At 49.2% G+C, this 17789-nt stretch overlaps 5 protein-coding genes across 5 annotated transcripts; 3 read left to right on the top strand and 2 right to left on the bottom strand.

Moving 5' to 3' along the window:
* Positions 1–759: 759 nt before the first annotated feature.
* LY89DRAFT_733541 (PLU-1-domain-containing protein) lies at positions 760–6498 on the bottom strand (the record flags this gene model as incomplete). Its single annotated transcript, XM_018219812.1, has 6 exons — positions 760–1948; positions 1994–4674; positions 4732–4826; positions 4983–5861; positions 5936–5984; positions 6097–6498. 6 exons carry the CDS (start codon positions 6496–6498, stop codon positions 760–762), a joined length of 5295 nt encoding a protein of 1764 aa, XP_018072064.1.
* Positions 6499–7880: 1382 nt separating this feature from the next.
* LY89DRAFT_584753 (uncharacterized protein) lies at positions 7881–9331 on the top strand (the record flags this gene model as incomplete). Its single annotated transcript, XM_018209286.1, has 3 exons — positions 7881–7980; positions 8028–8160; positions 8305–9331. The coding sequence occupies 3 exons, from the start codon at positions 7881–7883 to the stop codon at positions 9329–9331; spliced, it is 1260 nt and encodes a 419-aa protein (XP_018072063.1).
* A 661-nt stretch (positions 9332–9992) lies between these two features.
* LY89DRAFT_669004 (alpha/beta-hydrolase) lies at positions 9993–11938 on the top strand (the record flags this gene model as incomplete). Its single annotated transcript, XM_018213060.1, has 3 exons — positions 9993–10178; positions 10228–10822; positions 10869–11938. 3 exons carry the CDS (start codon positions 9993–9995, stop codon positions 11936–11938), a joined length of 1851 nt encoding a protein of 616 aa, XP_018072062.1.
* Positions 11939–12097: 159 nt separating this feature from the next.
* Positions 12098–14064, top strand: LY89DRAFT_645306 (1-aminocyclopropane-1-carboxylate). The gene is made up of 5 exons (XM_018211875.1): positions 12098–12516; positions 12656–12770; positions 12919–12952; positions 13088–13628; positions 13784–14064. Exons 1-5 carry the CDS (start codon positions 12314–12316, stop codon positions 13956–13958), a joined length of 1068 nt encoding a protein of 355 aa, XP_018072061.1. The 5' UTR covers positions 12098–12313; the 3' UTR covers positions 13959–14064.
* A 1875-nt stretch (positions 14065–15939) lies between these two features.
* LY89DRAFT_684672 (alpha/beta-hydrolase) lies at positions 15940–17569 on the bottom strand. Its single transcript, XM_018214927.1, has one exon. It carries the CDS (start codon positions 17226–17228, stop codon positions 16119–16121), a length of 1110 nt encoding a protein of 369 aa, XP_018072060.1. The 5' UTR covers positions 17229–17569; the 3' UTR covers positions 15940–16118.
* Between the last annotated feature and the right edge of the window lie 220 nt (positions 17570–17789).

The raw sequence follows: 17789 nt of genomic DNA, 5'->3' as shown, positions 1-17789 counted from the left end.
TCTACTCTCACTCTCTCTACTCTCACTCTCTCTACTCTCACTCTCTCTACTCTCACTCTCTCTACTCTCACTCTCTCTACTCTCACTCTCCTTAGCCTCCCTAGCTTTGGACCACAACCACCACAACCATCACAACCTCCCTAAACCTTTCCCTCTTCTTCAAAGCTTTAAGAAGTCAAACCCAGGGTTCCAATAATAACAAAAAACTTTTAACGACTTTTGCGCAACTTATTACAAAATTTTTTTTTTCCGCTAAAAAAAATTCTTTAACTTTTTTTGATTGTAGTTTATTTTATTCCTATCAGTTCTTTTATTCATAACTCACTCACTCATGTCTTCTACACACTCTCCCCTTTCATGCAACCCCAGCAACCATAGCAACTCCTCCACCACTGCCACCATGCAACCACCAGCCATGCAACATGCAAATGCAATACTAGAATACAAAATCATACACAGCCGATCAGGGTGAAAGTCACCCCAATCAACCAAAGCAAAAAGGAGAAGAGACAAATGCGCGCAAAACCTAATCGTCCAAAGCAAGATCTCTGAACTCCATCATTTCTGACCTTCTGGCCAATGTAGAAAAACCCGCACCCTAAACACCTTGGAATCCGTAGAAACAAGAAAGACCCAATGATGCAAAATGCAATGCGAACACCGACTTAGGGCTTCGCGATCATGAAAAACCTTTGACGCCGTACGAATCTCTCTCCTTGATCGTAGAATGCAATGTTCGTAGAAGGAAAAGGGGCGAAATTATGGTTGTTCATTGAGGAACAAATCCATATCGACATCTGCTCCCCACTTCGGTTCTCCTTGCTCTTCTTCATGAGTCTCTGGAAGCGGCCATTCTTCCCGACTGACTTCGTCAGCGGCTCGACCTCGTGTACCAACATCACCTGCTGTACTTGATGGACTTCCTTCAGGTTCATTATTTTCTGCACGTCCCTTGCCTTTTGATTTGTTGCCTGCACGAGACATGGCGAGTCCTGGAGGATCCATAAACTTCGAAACACCGTGCAAATCTTGAGGAGATTCGCCAAAAGTCTCTCGCATAGGACTATCAGTTCCAGGTCCAAGGGCAACGGAATCAATACTACCATAAGCTGCATCGTTGAAGATGCCCGGCTGTCGTGAGCCAAATCCTGGACTCTGCATACCACCGGGAAGGAAAGCATGAGGGGCGAAGGCAGGTGACGCGCTTGAAGAAGCCATGGAGAAATGGGGATCTGCATACCCGCCGAAATGGGCTGGATGCGCATGATCGTGTGCAGATGGTAGGCCAGATAAAGTTGGACCACCATGTGGATGCATAGTCGCGGAGCTAGGAAAGCTGTGCGATGTTGGGGTGCCAGAATCAGATCGTCCTGGAGCAGGTTGAAGAGGCGGTGGTCGTGAAGACGAAGGCTCGCTTGACTTGCGCTTGTTGACAATATGAGGCTTGATACGAACACTCTGAGGAAGTTGCTCAGGATCTTCAACACCATGTTGTGCCATCAGCTTCTGTAGCTTTGTTGGACGAGGCTTTCTGGTCGACTTGGAGACTTCGAGGAGGGGCGGGGCTTCTGGTGCTACTGGCGACCACTTGTGAAGCTCTTGTCGGAAGAAGTTTGTCTCGTAAGACAGTAGAATCTCGGCACCCTCGATCTTGCGAAGATAGAAACGTTGGGTTTCGCACTCATCGGCAGTGGCCATGACAGGATTGCAGAACGGTGCAACATGGCTTCTGAAGTCTTGTGCATTGTCGATGATCTTTGCAAGTACTTCCTCTTCATCAGGTTGGAAAGGTAATGCAGGGATCTCGTCCTGCCAAGCTTGTAGGTCCTCCAGCTTAGGTCGAGCCGCATCGCGGGGGATCTTGACACGCCAGTCACAGATAGGGCAAGTGTATTTCTCGTCGTCCTTGACCTTTCCTCGTGCGATCTTCAAGCACTTGCCGTGATACCTATAAAGTTAGCGAATCCTACATCCAGAAAATTAGGACGCTCACCATTCATGACAAAGCTCGCACTCGATCATCATACCAGCCTCAATGCGACGACAAATACAGAAGACTTCCCTGAATCTCGGATCCTCCCAGCTATGAAGCTTCGCATCAGAAGGACTTGGTTCTCGAGAAGCTGGTTCTGCTGGCATTCTCGGCTTGTCGGATTCGATATCAAAGCAGTCAACATTTCTCTCGAAAACATATTCCATGTGAGATTTCAGAATATGCAGCGGAGCATTCGCTTTGCCAAAGAGTTTCTTGCCCTTTCGCATCCAATCCTCGTGCCGCTTCTGTTCCTTCTCGAGGTCCAGTGTACCATTAGGCTTACTGTTCAACTCCGCTAGTTGATCCATAGTGTCACGGACTTCTTGGTACTTAGGTCGCTTCTTGAAGTCTTCGTTCCTGCTGCGGTCGTAGAGCGAGACGATGCGTCGGTGTGCATCTCTTTGTCTGTCCAAGATCTGGTCGACAGCAGCCAACGTCTCTGCGGACACCGGAAGTGCGGCCGCTTGAGCTTGGGCGGATAAAGCTTCCAATTGAGGATAGTGAATCAGTTCAGCGCTAATCAATTCAGTCGCCTTGATCTCCCAGCTTCGACCTTGAGAGCTTTGCTCCTTGTAATGGCCAAGAAATTCATTGTACTCGGGAATCTCGAGCTTTTCACCCTCTTCGATAAGATCATCAACCTCCTTCAATGTCAGAAATTGGCCTCGATTGTCGCGAGCACGGTCGTTCCACTTCATTTGCTGAACCATCTTATCCAGCTTATCAACTTCGGGCAGATCTACGTTGAAGGATCGTCCTTTCTCCAGCAAATCCTCGAACTCGGTAGTCTTGCGCAAAGCCACATTTTGGAGAACAGTTGAAACGTCTGCCCGGAATTGCTTGATAGCTGCGGCCCGCTCGTTTAGTTGAGTGATCTCAGGACAATCAAAGCCAAGTCGCTCGGCCTGCTCAATAAGCTTGTTGATGTTTTCGACTTTTCTATACTCGCGATCTCTTTCCTCCATTTCTGCGGCTTTACTGCCTTTGCGCCAAGCTTTCTCGTTCTTGCGACGGTTTTGTTGCTTTCGTACAATGTAGTTGGTGGCTTCCTCGACCCATTCGTTGCATTTATCAACAAACTGCTTCAGATCGGGTAAAGATTTAAGGTTGAACGGAATGCGCTCTCCTTCATTGACGAGGGCTCGCAAAACTTTCAAGGAAGGTTGCGCAGACTCTTGCATAGCCGTCATGACTTTCTCCTCCCATGCTTCGGGTAGCTGAGCTTTCTCGTTCACCTTGATATGGATCGCTTCAAGTGCTTCTGCCGTACGCCGGCAGTGAAGAGTGTGGTTTTTACCAGCATATCGTTGATCCTCCGTCATACTGCAACATTCGTAATTACCAGCATGGAGCAAACACATGACCTTGCCACTAGTGTCGCACTTGAATCTGGAGATATATGCATAAGCCTTGCAGTACGTGCATTGATACTCCTCTTCCGGTACGTCTTCTTCATCGATGGCAAATCCGAGCCCGAGCTGACAACGAGGGCTTTCACCTTCGGTGTCATCGGTAGCAACACAAGGGTCTGCATGCTTCTCTTTATGCTTATCGAGGAAATGTCTTCTCTGCGCGAGTTCGCGGTCTCGAAGACGTTCAAGAGCAGGAGCAAGCCACTTTGCTGTAGCAATTGTGACACCACCAGTAGCAGCACCTTCAGCAGCGGTCCAGAGGAGCTCATCATGCGAAAAACAGGGTTGACGTCTGAATTGTTGTAGTCGCTCAACACCAGCATCGCCATATGGTTCCCAGTCGTTAGGTGCAAAGTTCACAGCTTCATTAAAGTTGAAGCCATGATTAAATCCTGCATGGTATGCCTGAGGGAAAGTAATAACGAATTGACCAGCTCTCTGATCCAAAGCATAGACCCGGACACCGGCCTTCTTCAATTGCTCAGGGGTCATAAGAGTGACCAGTTGGAAGAGAAGATCTGGCTGCGTCTCGAAGAGCTCTGGTACTGCTTCACGCATGGCTGCCTCGAATCTCTCTGCGTCTTCTCCAGGGATACCATACCATGTCTTGGTGGAGCCGAAGTGTTGATAATTAGCCGAGTAGGCGTAATGATCCTCATTGTGCCAACAGAATGTGGAGAAAATCATGCCCACATACAGCCAAGGAACAGTCATGCCCGAAATATCGGATTTGATGTGGCGGAATAACGAGTCGGCATGGAGAGGCAAGATGTTCAAGTTCCAGGGATCGTTCGAGTATGGATCGAGGGGATTCTTTTCGATGGTGGGGAAGCCGCTGCCGTGGGTCGTCGAATGGATGTCAGCACCGTACTCAACGGTGATAGTTTCCTCTAAGCTAGCAACCAGTCGCCAGAATTCTCGTTCAATATCATCTTCTGTGACTGGACGTGGACAGTTGAAGACAGGATCAAATGGCATCTTGTTTTGGAAGTAGGTCTCCTTGAACTCTGCAGCCTTCTGTTGGAATTGCTTCAGTGAGTAGATCCCACCTTCTTCGAAACCGAACTGTCCATCCCCAACAAGACATCTCGGGCAATACCAGTCGTTATTGTCCTGCTTCTGGGTGACCTGAGGATCGAGGCAAGCCATATGGTATCCATTGTTGCAAGATTCACAAATGAGCATGATGGTAGAGTCGTCGGCGGCCTTCCCACACTGTTCACATTTCTGTACAGATTCTAAGTTTATATCGCGAGAATAAATGTCATCAGTAGATTTGCTTACCTCGCCTGGCGCGAACGATCCGTGCTCTCCTGGGATTCGAGGTTGCGTCGGTCGGAATAAGGTCATGTGGGATCCAGCCACAGTCGGCACGGCATCTGCAGGGCTGGTTTTAGCCGGGGATCACTTCGCCAATCCAAGCGCAATGTTCCAAGTTTGGGGTATGCGCATTGGATGCATCCCTGACACCACATAACCATCCTGAAATGGGATTCATGGCACTGCTGGAAAAAGAAAATATATATCAGACGTACCTTTTTTGAGGCGCTTACTGCGTCGCCCACCGTTTTCGTTGTCTTCAGGCTGGCTACCTTTTCCTCTCGAGTCTAAGCTGTCATGAGAGAGTTGTCTCTTCAGCATGGGGTTGGAAGTGAAGCCATTGACGACTGGTGCAGAACCGAGAGCTGAAGGCCGATACTCTGGAGTGTTCTTAGCAGAGGCTATCGGAGTGTCAAATTGTCGTCTGGGTGGAGTAAAACCATTCTCCTCACGTTCGCGCCTATTATTAGCCACAGGGGTAAAAGTCGCTGGAGCTGTGTTGACTGGGGTGAAGCCTCCAGCATTTACAGCCGTGAAGCCTGATGTGGCCGATTGTGGTTGCGGTGCCAGCGTTGGTGTCGGTGTGGCTGCTGGAGAGTCCAGTCTTGGAATATTCTTCATGCCTCTGTCGAGAAACTCCTCCTTCATGGACGCATTCAGCGCATCTGAAGCTCGAATAGCTGGAGAATCTCCCCGTAGGCTTGATGGTGTATGTTGATGCGATTTCTTCAGGGGCGAGTTTGCGGGCGAGGGAGTGAGTGGACCACCATATTCGTACTCCAGCTGTTGATGGACGCCTGGCTTGGCCGAGCTTAGATATACCTCATATGGGTGTAGCCATCGCTGGTATGAGTTCTTGAGTGATGTTGACAATGATGACATGATCTTTCCACTATATCCCAGGTCTCGACCAATCTCTGCCCATTTCTTGTGTTTACAGACTCTCTCGAAGCCTCCTCGTGTCTCGACGGCCTTCTTGAGCTTGTACAGGTCGAGGGGGCGCTTGTCCACGCTGGGGAATCGATTGAGGTTCGTACCATTTTGCTTGTGGAATTTGGCAAGTTGGTCAAGATATGTAAGGTTTGCGCGAGTGCCTAAAAGTGAACATTAGATGGATGCGCCGCGACGAAAGTGGTGTCGTTCTGGTGGGTTTGGTGGAGGTACTCACTGCCTTCAACGGAATTCAGCTCTTGCTTTCTCGTCCGAAAATGAAACCTCTGCGAACAATTAGTATGCGCTCAAAGCTGCACATCAGACGATTTGGGTAATTCTAGTAGAAATCCTCGCATGTGCACCTCTTTTCGCATTATAGAAGGGTGTATAACGTACCTCTGTGTCAATCGAGAAGTCTGGCTTCCACGAGTCTGGGGGAATGATCTTGCAGATACCGTACTGCGAAGCCTCTGGCGCAATCTTCTTCATATACTCGAAGGGGTCCTTGAATTCTTCCAAGGTAGGTCTGTATGTGGGTGCCTCCTGCAATTTATGTGGTCGAATTCTCTTGATAGTCTCCCGACTCGCAGTTGGCTGTCCCCGCCTCTCGACACTGGTCATATCGAGCGGCAGAGAGTGCATTGCGCTGAGAGGAAGCGGTGCTGCCGCAGGATTGTTCGCATTACTGGTCGTAGCAGGCTTCCCACGAGTCGAAGTCGTATTACTGTTCGTGCCACTGGCGGGCGAGGCTCGCATGGTCGAGCTCGACCCTGTGGTGGTCGTCGGTACCTGAACCATCTTTGACGGTGGCTCCGGCTGAGCTGCGAGGTATGTCTCGAAGTTATTCGGTCCGCAGATGGTGGGATATCAAATTGTCGACATCGAATGGGTTGCTGTCGAGCGTGGGAGGTGTTTCCAGACCGATATGTTGGAATGGTCGGCAGGTCCCCCTTCGCAGATCATACACACACTGTACAAAGTCGATGCGCAGGCCTCGATAACACTAGTGCATGATATTGAGGGTATTGACGATCATTCGAGTCAGGAATATTCGCCCAGGTCTTGAAAGAGTGTCGTGGAGGTGGAATGGGGGTTCTGTCGTGGAGGAAGAGAATGTGCGTATGTTGGATATTGGGTATGGGGAAGGGAAAGGAACGAAGTGTGGTTGATGAGGGTTTTTGGTTTTGGACGGTTTTTCGATATTGGGCGAAGCGGAGGCACAGGCGAGGCGAAAGCGGGCGGGCTTCCTCTCTCTCTCTCTCTTACGGCATGTCCTGCTCGCTCAGTTCGGCTCAGTCAGGTCAAGTCAGGTCACGTCTGGGCGAGGAAAGAGCGGAGCAGACTTGCAGCACCAGTGCGAGTGCCAGTGCCAGTGCCAGTGCCCAGTGCCAATGCCAGTTCCGTCTCTCAGTCAGTCATGCTGAACTTCGGCAACATAAGATGGGGCTAGGGATGCGTTGGGTCTAGGCCAAAGTGGACAGAAACTAGAAACTGGCCAAACTCTGCATCGCCAATCCTTGCACCTGAACCAACTGCGAATTATATACATATCAGATTAATGGGGGCCGACAATTTGATATCTCGACATCTCTTGACACGACAGCATTCACATATATTAATTCGTCTACGTGCACCCATTTTGCAAGGAATTCTCCCCCACCTGCGGCCCTTTATCGATTTTCTGATGCTGCATATCTTGACTCTTTTGAGTTCCCTTCCGGCGGGCCACATTTTGATAGTGCCAAAAACCACCCAGGATCAAATCAGGCACGCACCGCACTCATGCCTGAGGCTATACACGCGTAGGCCAATGAGGGAAGGACGACGTCGGTATCTTGAAGATCCGATCAGATCCCGGATCTGACCGTCGCCATTTGTTTCCTTCTTTTCTTCCATGCATCGTGTGGAAGAACTCACCGCAGAGCAGCGAATCCTATATATGCGATTCACAGCAGCAATCGACTCCTGGATATCGGATTGCGACTTGTCCATGTTGCCCTGCGCAATACAACAATGATCAATAGGCGTGGTTGGCGTTGAATCGAGAGATCCGGTTCCCTGGTTCGTCTGAAGTCTCGGCCCCAGTCCCGCGCTTTGCGACATCGAGGAGCTGTAAACGAACGTCACGACTTGACCAAAACACAAACAACATCGACACATCAACAGTGGCATCTTCCCCCATGGCACTCAACAAGCCCATCCCAGCACTCTACTGCTGCTACCTACTCAGATCTACTGTCAGTCGAAGTACTACTTATGTTGGCTCAACACCGAATCCAGGTAAATCATCTTTGCGCATCTGCGTGGAGAAGGCTCACGCGCCTTAGTGAGACGACTGCGTCAGCATAACGGACATGCGAAAGGCGGCGCCGTCCGGACCAGTCGCCCCAGTTTACGCCCATGGGAGATGACTTGTATCGTCACTGGATTCCCGAGTCATATTGCGGCGTTGCAATTCGAGTATGTTGATACAGTCGTCTCTGTTTATATCCGTCACGTGTGGTTGTCACGCTTTCTTCATTACAATCAATCTTTGCGGATGTTCTTTCATTCAAGCGTAGAATCATCTCGATTTCCTCACACCTTTAGTCCTAGTACTTCTAGCTTTTCTTCTTCTAACCTCTCTAGATGGGCTTGGCAGAATCCACACATCACCACACATATTCCAGCCGAATCCCGAATCCAGCATGCAACACAGAAGAAGCGATCAGGCCACCCGAAGAGACCACGGCATACCATCAACTCGCTCCTCTCGAACCTCCATCTCTTACTCCGAGTTCCTACATTTGCTAGATGGCCACTCGAGTTACGCTTTTTCTCCGAAGATGTACATAAAGCTTGGTTGAAATGGTGCAAAACGGCTCCAGAACCCATACGCGAAACAATCAAGATCATCCAGGACTTTAGCGTGTCAAAAATCGAAGTATCAGATACCGATGGCAGTCCCCGAGCGAAGAGGCGAAAAGTCGGTCATGGGATTCAAGGTCTCGAGATTGGATACGCCAATGAGAAGATGCACGTTGAGAAGGCGAAGAATATCGTGGATTTTGAGCACGAAGGGAGCTGTGCAATATGTCGGGAGCACCTTGAGCATGATGAAGGCGTCTATGCTCTCTGTCCAGCTCCTGGTTGTCAATCGGCTACACATTTAACATGTCTCGGTCAACATTTTCTCAAGTACGAAAAAGATTCTCTGGTACCGATCAAGGGAAACTGCCCTAGCTGCAATACTGAGCTCAGATGGATTGATGTCGTCAAAGAGCTGAGTTTGCGAATGCGGGGACAGAAAGAGGTCGATAAATTGCTGAAAAAGAAGAGGTTACGCAGAGATAAAGCCACTGCATCTCAGGCAGTCATCGAATCATCAGAGAGCGAGGAAGAGACAGACGAAGAACTTGAGCGACAAGAAATTGAAGCGCAATTACGAGAATTAAGCGATTTGGATCCAGGAGAGACTGTGGAAGGAGGCGACCGATGGCACGAAGTAGACGATTCGGATTCAGACACACGATCGGTCGACAGCAATATCTCACTAGCTTCGAAGCATGCCACAACACAGGCTAATAAGGCTACATCGTTGAAGCCAATCATCGAAGACAGTGACTGGGATGATGCTGCTGAGCTGGATTGAGAGAGAGCCCAGACGGTCTTTAAGATGGATGATTACGATAAAAGATACCCCAACCTACCGAGAACAATTGCCATGGTTTTCCTCTTATCTTCAATCCCTTGAAATTTGTCGGGTACCTGCGTTTGGATCCTTGCCCGGGAAACCCGGTCGCAATCATGGTTTTGATAGAACTCAAGATAAGTATCAAGGTACTTTCCCATCTTCCTTCTTCCTTCCGTCCTCCTTCTCCATATCTCGATATATTCGAGACTCTATTTTTACAATTCTTTGATATTGCCCTGCGTCCACCCGGAAGATAAAGGACCGGTCGTCAAATCAAGACTCGGTATTGCCGGCGCCACCTCTTTCTGCCACCCCGCCTTTCTCGCTTCCAGACCTCAGTTCGGTTCTTCTCACCGACGGCTATTCTGACTACACCCCTTTCGTCGTCACTTTCGAATCTGAACCTCCTCATCGACGGCACGCTTAAAGATCCTTGTTGTATGATAACACCAACACGCAACCTTCTACTTTGCCAAGCTACTTTTGATCTTTCCCTAACTTCAAATGCCCGTTGAGGATCCACAACGCGACGCACCGTGGAAGATGAAGGTGAGGGGCCGAGATGGGGTATATATCCCTAGCCGTAATTCTACTTCTTCTGTCAATATGTTATCGCGACATGTTTTCTTTGTTGCATGGCTTTCTGCTAGCAAGTTACACTGGCCTTTCAACATGTTCCCTTCACTTGAAAGCCAAATACTCAAATACGTCATCCCCAACGGTGACTATCAAGAATGGCTCATACACAGGAGTATACAATGAACAGTATGACCAAGAATACTTCCTCGGTATTCCATACGCTCAGGTGTGTCATCCAATCTTCCAACACGTGATGATACTAATCAGTTTTCCAGCCTCCAATCAACGACCTTCGATTTCGAGTCCCAAGAAGTTTAAACGAGACATGGAACGGAACAAAAGCAACTACCGCTTGGCCCCCTTTTTGCGTCGGCTACGGTGGCGATGATGATGGTCATGACTTATCAGAAGATTGCCTCTACCTCAATGTCTTCAGACCAAGCTTATCCTCATTATCCCTCTCCACCAACAATTCCGCAACGTATTCCAATTCCACTTCAAAAACAAAGTCAAAATCCAGCAATTCAACTCTCCTCCCAGTAGCAATTTGGATCCATGGTGGTGGTCTGTTCATGGGTGGTACAAATGATGGTCGCTACAATATGTCCTTCATTCTCACTTCTGGCACCAAAATATCCAAACCATTCGTCGCAGTCAGTATTCAGTACAGGCTCTCAGCATTCGGCTTTCTTGGCGGTAAAGAAGCGTTGGAAGGTGGGGCTACGAATCTTGGGTATAGAGACCAGAGATTAGCCATGCATTGGGTGCAGGAGAATATTGAAGCTTTCGGCGGAGACCCTACACAAGTGACGATTTGGGGGGAGAGTTCCGGAGCACAAAGTGTGGGTGCACATTTGTTAGCATATGGAGGTATGGCTTTTCGTCTGGATACTTAAGTCCGGGACTAACAATATAGGGCGTGACGATGGATTGTTCAGAGCTGCCATCGCTGAGTCAGGTGGTCCAGCCGTATCATATTTCCCTGTCCTTCTTCCAGGAGGTTACAACAGCACAGCCTATCAATCAACATACGACATCGTCGTCTCCAACACCTCTTGTGCCCCCTACCTTTCCACCCCACAATCGCTCTCTTGCATACGCACCCTCCCCTTTGCCGAACTTAACAACGTACTAAACGACACCACCTCCATCTCAGGCCTCAGCCCCTTCGTCCCAATAATCGACGAAGACTTCATAACCACATTCCCCAGCCTCCAACTCGAAACCGGCTCTTTCGTCAAAGTCCCCCTCCTAATCGGCAGCAACAGCGACGAAGGCACCGCCTTCGGCTGCAGCTACAACGTCTCCACCGACGACCAATTCCTCGATATCCTCACCTCCACCGGCATCCCCCCGGACTCCATCGCCGCCCAAATAATCCCCTACCTCTACCCCAACATCGAAGCCCTCGGCATCCCCTCCCCCATCGCCTACCCGAACCTCTTCTCCTACGACACCAACCTCTCGCTCGCCCTCGGCTCGCAGTTCCGTCGTTTGACTTCTTATTTCGGCGATATCGTCGTCAACGCGCCCAGAAGGGCGACGAACCACGCGTGGTCCGCAAACAACGTCTCGAGCTGGAGTTACCGCTTCGACGTCCGTCCGAACGGCAAAACGCCTGTCATAGGAGCAACGCATTTCGCAGAGGTAGCATTCGCGTTCGATAATATCCGCGGCGAAGGCTACGACGTGAATCCCTTCGGCAATCTCTCTTCGTCCGATGAAAGCAAATTCGTTGAACTAGCAGACACTATGTCGCGGAGCTGGGTGAGTTTCATTGTAGACGGGGACCCGAATGGGAGTGACGAGTGGCAGTTGGCCGTCGATGGCGGCTGGCCGGTGTATAATGTCAGTGTGGGTGGCGGAGAAGGGTGGAATTTGGTGTGGACGGTTAATGGGACGGGGAGTTATGTTGAGTGGGATACGTATCGGGCGGAGGCGATGGGGTGGGTTGGGGGGAATTTTAGGGGGGTTTATGGGTTGTAGTTCCTCCCCCTTATCTTGATATCTTGTTGCATGAGATTGAGTTGCAAGCTTGAGGATGTGCCGACGGCTCGGCCCGCTTTGAGAGCAGGCAAGGAGAAATCCCACTCTTGTAAGTACCACGAAAGTCAAACACGTCCATGCGTTTTCTTTCCTTCCCAAGGGCAAGTTCCCACTATTCCACTCCTGTTCCGAAGCCGGCCTCTCATCCCTCTTGCCCCGCGCGTAAGCAGCGCTTACCCTCGGAAGAGGAACCCAATCCCATCTTTACATTCCCTCTTCTTTTAAACTCCCTCCCCTTCAAATCTCGAACGGCAAATCCCCATCTTCCTCTCATCCTCTCCTCCATTCCTCTCCTCACTATCCAAAACCCTTAAAATGACAACCCTCACCCCCGTCCCCCTCCCCCTTCCCGAGCCCCTAGCCAGCATCCCCCGCACACCCCTTCTCTTCGGCCCCTCCCCCATCGAGAAACTAGACCGCATCACCGCCGCCCTAGGCGGCAAGGTCGGGGTCTGGGCTAAAAGGGAGGATTGTAATTCGGGGGTTGCTTTTGGGGGGAATAAGGTGCGGAAACTTGAGTTTGTGCTCCCCTTCTTCGTTTTGTTTTTATTTTCTTGTTTGGTTTGAGGGAAGGGTGAGAGAGAGGGAAGGAGAGGGAGGTAGGATAAGGGGAGGGAGAGGGGAGAGGGGGAGAGGGTAGAGGGCTAATGAGATCAGGTATTTAATCCCAGAAGCTCTACAGCAAGGGTGTGATACGCTAGTTAGTGTGGGGGGTATTCAGAGTAACCATACGAGGGCCGTGGCTGGTGTTGCGAGGAAGGTTGGGTTGAAGGTTCGTTTGTTTGTGTTTAGTTTCCTATCTTGGGATGTTTACCGAGGAGAGGGGGAGAGGAGGAGAAGAGAGAAGAGAGAAGAGAGAAGAGAGAAGAGAGGAGAGAGAAGAGAAGAGAAGAAGTTAACCAGATACCCATGATTAACAGGTCCAACTAATCCAAGAATCCTGGGTCCTAAACAGTACGTCTGATTCCTTTTCTATATCCATCTGCTCCGTTACCCCTCAAAATCCCCCTCAACAGCCGCTCATCAAACAAAATCTCCTCAACTCCCCCATCCTCACCCAAAACCAACCACTAACCCAATCCATCAAAGCAACACCCCTCTACTCCAAAGTAGGCAACATCCAAATCTCCCGCCTCATGGGCGTCACCCCACACCTCGACCCCTCCCCCTTCAGCATCTCCCACGCATCCTCCCTACAAACCCTAACCACCCAGATCCTCTCCTCCGGCGACGGCAAACCCTACTACATCCCCGCCGGCGCCTCGGATCATCCTTTAGGCGGCCTCGGCTTCGCGCGCTGGGCCTTCGAGGTCGCGGCCCAGGAGCAGGAGTTGGGTGTTTTTTTCGGGACGGTGGTCGTTTGTGCGGTGACGGGGAGTACGTTGGCGGGGATGGTGGCTGGGTTTCGGTTTTTGGAGGTTAAGATGGGGGGTAGGAAAAGAAAAATTGTAGGTATTGACGCTTCGGCTAAGCCGGCCGAGACAAAGGCGCAAGTTCTCGGGATCGCGAAATTCACGGCGGAGAAGATTGGGTTGGAGGAGAGTGATGTGAGGGAGGAGGATGTGGTGTTGGATGAGAGGTGGCATGAGGGGGTTTATGGGGTGCCGGGGAAGACTACTATTGAGGCTATGTAGGTCGATACGTATTTCTGTCCAAATTTTTTTTTGGTTCGTTGTTGGAGTTGAGATCTTTGGCAGCCACGCATCAAAACGAGACGTTCAGATTCTCCGATGATTTTCTTAGCTTCCCGAGCGTTGTCAAAAGTATATACTGACTTCAAAATAGGAAATTCGGAGCCGAAACAGAGGGATTCATCACGGACCCTGTTTACGAGGGTAAGAGTCTTGCGGGGTTGATGGGAATGATTAGGAACGGTGAGATTGAGGATGGAGAGCAGGTGCTTTATGCGCATCTGGGAGGCCAATTGGCGATTAATGCTTATGAGGGGTTGTTTGAGTAGAGCACTAAGGGAGGGATTGTAGTGGGACAGCCAGAGACGCTTGATGGACTGGTTGGAGAGATTTAGCAAGTAGCTATATTGCTTAACCCCGAATATATTATTTTCTTCACTTATTGCATCCTTACCTTTTCGCGACTAGCTCTTAAGACTTCCTTTTTTTAATCCTGCTATTCTCTTTACTATATCCAAACTTTGAGTATATTCTCTTCGAGCTAAAGATTGATCGCAACAACCAAGGAACAAGCATTTACCCAAGCCCTTTATAAGCAACGCAAAGATGCAAATGATTAAAGACCGGTATATTAACACTATAACCGCTGAGATGAGCCTGCTGAATGTTTCATAAGCTAGCAAAACCGTTCTTATATGCCCGAAAGTAGAATAATAAAGAAAGAACACGACGAAAAAACCTTAATCAAAAATATTAAGATTATTCAAATGATTCAAAGTATTCAAAGTATTCAAAGTATTCAAAGTATTCAAAGTATTCAAAGTATTCAAAGTATTCAAAGTATTCAAAGTATTCAAAGTATTCAAATTATTTAAATTATTAAAATCGCTTGAATTATAAAAATCGACTACTTCTTCAACCGACCTTCGAATTTTCCGCCCGAGAACTGGCGGATATTATCAAGGATCGCAGTAGCTAGGATGATGTAAGAAAGAGGCTGCGTTGTGGCGTAGGACGAGATCTCGATCTTTCTACCTCGATATCGTACTTGCTGTTAGGTTAGGCCATTAGCATATGAAAGTGGTTCTTAAACGGGAGGTGGTGTGGGTATGTATACCTTAGGACAATTCTTGATATCACACTGAACTAGAATACTATGATACTTGAGATAGAGTTCAGTACTTGGGTCCATGTTGGACATTTACAGCGGTAGGAAGAGCAAGCTTGGGGGCCCCGACACGATGGTCTTCATAAGTGTAGACAAGGGGACTCAAATTGTCAGGAGGACCATTGTATAAATCGGCTTCGGAAGTCTGAATACGACGGCGCTTGGAATCGGAATGATCACTGATGGAAGCCATAACTGCGGATGGGAAGATTAATGAAAATTTTGGAAGAAGAGCGGGACGCTCGACTTGATATAGAAAGTCCGACCCATTTGTGCGACTTGTGCCGGCGCGATTTGTAGGTAGGTAGGTAGTCGGGTCCAAATAAGAATGCTCGCCTGCGTTACATGACTGACTTTAAACAACATAAAGTTTGGTCAAGCAAAGTTCGGACAGACTGAGCTGCACATAGAAACACACATTCCAAGCATGGCTGAGCAGATTGCTATGCGTAATAAGATGATCAAAACAGAAACACTCAAGTACCTACCTACCTACCTACCTCTAGAGGGGTAGAGCGTTCCACGTGATTGATACTTTACTTTAATTGTAGGTACTCCCGTGGTCTGATCAATAGACCAAGAGAAATTACCCAAATAAACACAGAGAAGAAATCAGAATAATAATAAATCATTTTAACACAACATCAAGATAAGTACTTACGTGGTCCATTTCTTCTACCCGCCCTCCCCTTTCATCAACCACGGTCCAAGCACTTACCTATTTTAAACGGCCCCTGCACTAGTAACTCGTACAATAGGTACATCACAGCTCATTTTTTTCCCTAGCTATCGATTTCTACCTATAATAGAGTTAATTTTAATTTTGTTATTCGTTAATTCTTTAGCGTATCCGAATCCCGAGAACGAAAAAACGGGATGTGAATATGTGGTAGTAAACGGAAGGGAAATGAGTTGAAAATCAATGCATATATGAAGCGGGTAATAAAATAATCACTGCTTAGTTTTTATGTAAAAGATAATCCAGGACATATATATAGACTTGCATTTCGAAAGCTGGACTTGCTTCTCTTTAAAGGGTTTGGGTGGGGCTAGGAGAGAGATACAGAGCGTGACGAACAACATATGTTGGAAACGCAGAGCGAGAAGAGGGATAGATGATAGGAATAGTTTTTTGATTTCCTGTCTGCTTTTGTTTCAAGCGATGTCTGCTTAGAAAGAGAAAGAATAGCTCCGAAGACGAGGTTTTTTCATTTTGAGAACGTACATTACAAGGAAATCAAAGAGCCAACATAGCCCTGACTTTGAAAAAAAGTTTTTCGTCCGCTTTTAAGCATCATACATCGTCCTTCCCTCCCCCTCCTCACAACTCATCCAACCACTCCCTCGCCTTCCCCGCCGCCCTCTCCGCCTCGCTCTCAAACCCCGACACGTTCCCCAACAACAAGATATCATGCGTCGCTACCACCTCATTATGCCACCCCACCCTATTCCCCTCTATTTTCCTCATCCCCTCCTCAAACTCCTTAATCTGCTCCACCAAAATCTCCTGGTCGTTGCCCTGCACCCACACCGGCGTCCTGGTCCTGAAGGGGTTCGGGCCCGGAGAAATCCACTCGCTGTCCATCTTCAGCGGTCCATCTTTGGGACAATACGCGTTCGCGCCCCAGATGGCGAACGCCGGCGCAATGTAATCCGTGAAGCGGTGCGGGGACTCGTATAAGATTTGCGGCGTCATGCTGATAGCGAGATCAACCCAGGGGGACCAGAGGAGTGCTCCTTTAAACACGGCTTTCTCATCATCACCGGAAGTAGAGAGATACCGTAATAAGGAAATCGCTAAATTCCCGCCCGCCGAATCACCGCTGATGACGATGTCGGAGTACGGGATCCCGAGATCAAGCAGGTAGTGCACGGCTGAAACGGCGTCTTGCAGCGCGGCGGGGAAGCGGCCGTTGGAGTTCGAGGAGAGCCGGTAGGATACCATTAATGTCTTGCCGATGTGTTTCGTTAGGATAGACGCCGCGAACGCCATTTCAGAGGGGCGACAGTCCCCGACTACGAAGGCGCCGCCGTGGAAATGGAGCACGATTTTCTGGCCTTTATCTTCGGTCTGGTCGTACGCGGACGGGTACCAGTACCCGCACACGGGCTCGGGAGTGATCTGTTTGTCGGCGCAGATACCCGTGTATGTTTTTGGATCTGAGGAAGGCGAGATGGTGATTAGGAAGTTCTTTTCTTTAGGTTTGGGGGTCAGGATGAGGGGGGTGTAGATTTGGATTTTGGAGATGTGGTGCACGAGGGTGCGGAGCACTTTGGAGGCGACGGCTTGGCGGAGACTCCATTGGGGGTGTGGGCGTGTGGAGGAGGGGAAGTAGTAGAGGAGCCAGAAGGGGAGTTTGAGGGCGTTTAGGAGGATAGCGGAGAAGGCGTAGAGGCCTTTGACGGGTTGGTGGGTTATCAGAGAGGCCATTATTCACGATATCGTGGGGGATGGTAGCATGCGAGAAGAAGAGAAATGGAATGTTGGTTTATGTTTGTTGGTGATGGAGGTTGGATGTTGGATGGTGGATGGTGGATGGTGGATGTTGGATGGTGGATGGTGGATGGTGGATGGTGGATGGATTTGATGGCGTTTATAGTAGGTCTGTGCTGCTCCTCGGCTGTTGCGGGTGCCGGCCGGCATATGCGAGCGAGCGAGCGAGCACTTCCCTTCCCTTGTTTGCGAGTGATTGATTTATGGCCCCCAATTTCATGTGAAATGTTGGATGTCTGTTTGATGATGACCCGCGACTCCGCGAGCTGAAATTGAGGGGAAACTCTTTTGCTTACTTTTTACGAAGTACCTCGGTCGCTCTGAGCTCTTTAGCGCTAGTGCGCCGTATGTGGACTTCCTCGTATCTATCTATCTATTGCTTTGTACTACTATACCATACTTCCCAAATCATCATCATCATCATTATCATAATTCCATTTCCATCTTCTTCTTCCGTAGCCGCTTCACTACTGTATCAAAGCACCACCACAGATAAAG

The sequence above is a fragment of the Mollisia scopiformis genome (genome assembly GCF_001500285.1).
Source record: "Mollisia scopiformis unplaced genomic scaffold LY89scaffold_11, whole genome shotgun sequence".
Taxonomy (NCBI): Eukaryota; Fungi; Ascomycota; class Leotiomycetes; order Helotiales; family Mollisiaceae; genus Mollisia; species Mollisia scopiformis.
The sequence above is the reverse complement of the archived record's forward strand: the minus strand, read 5'-3'. Positions and strand labels throughout refer to the sequence as shown.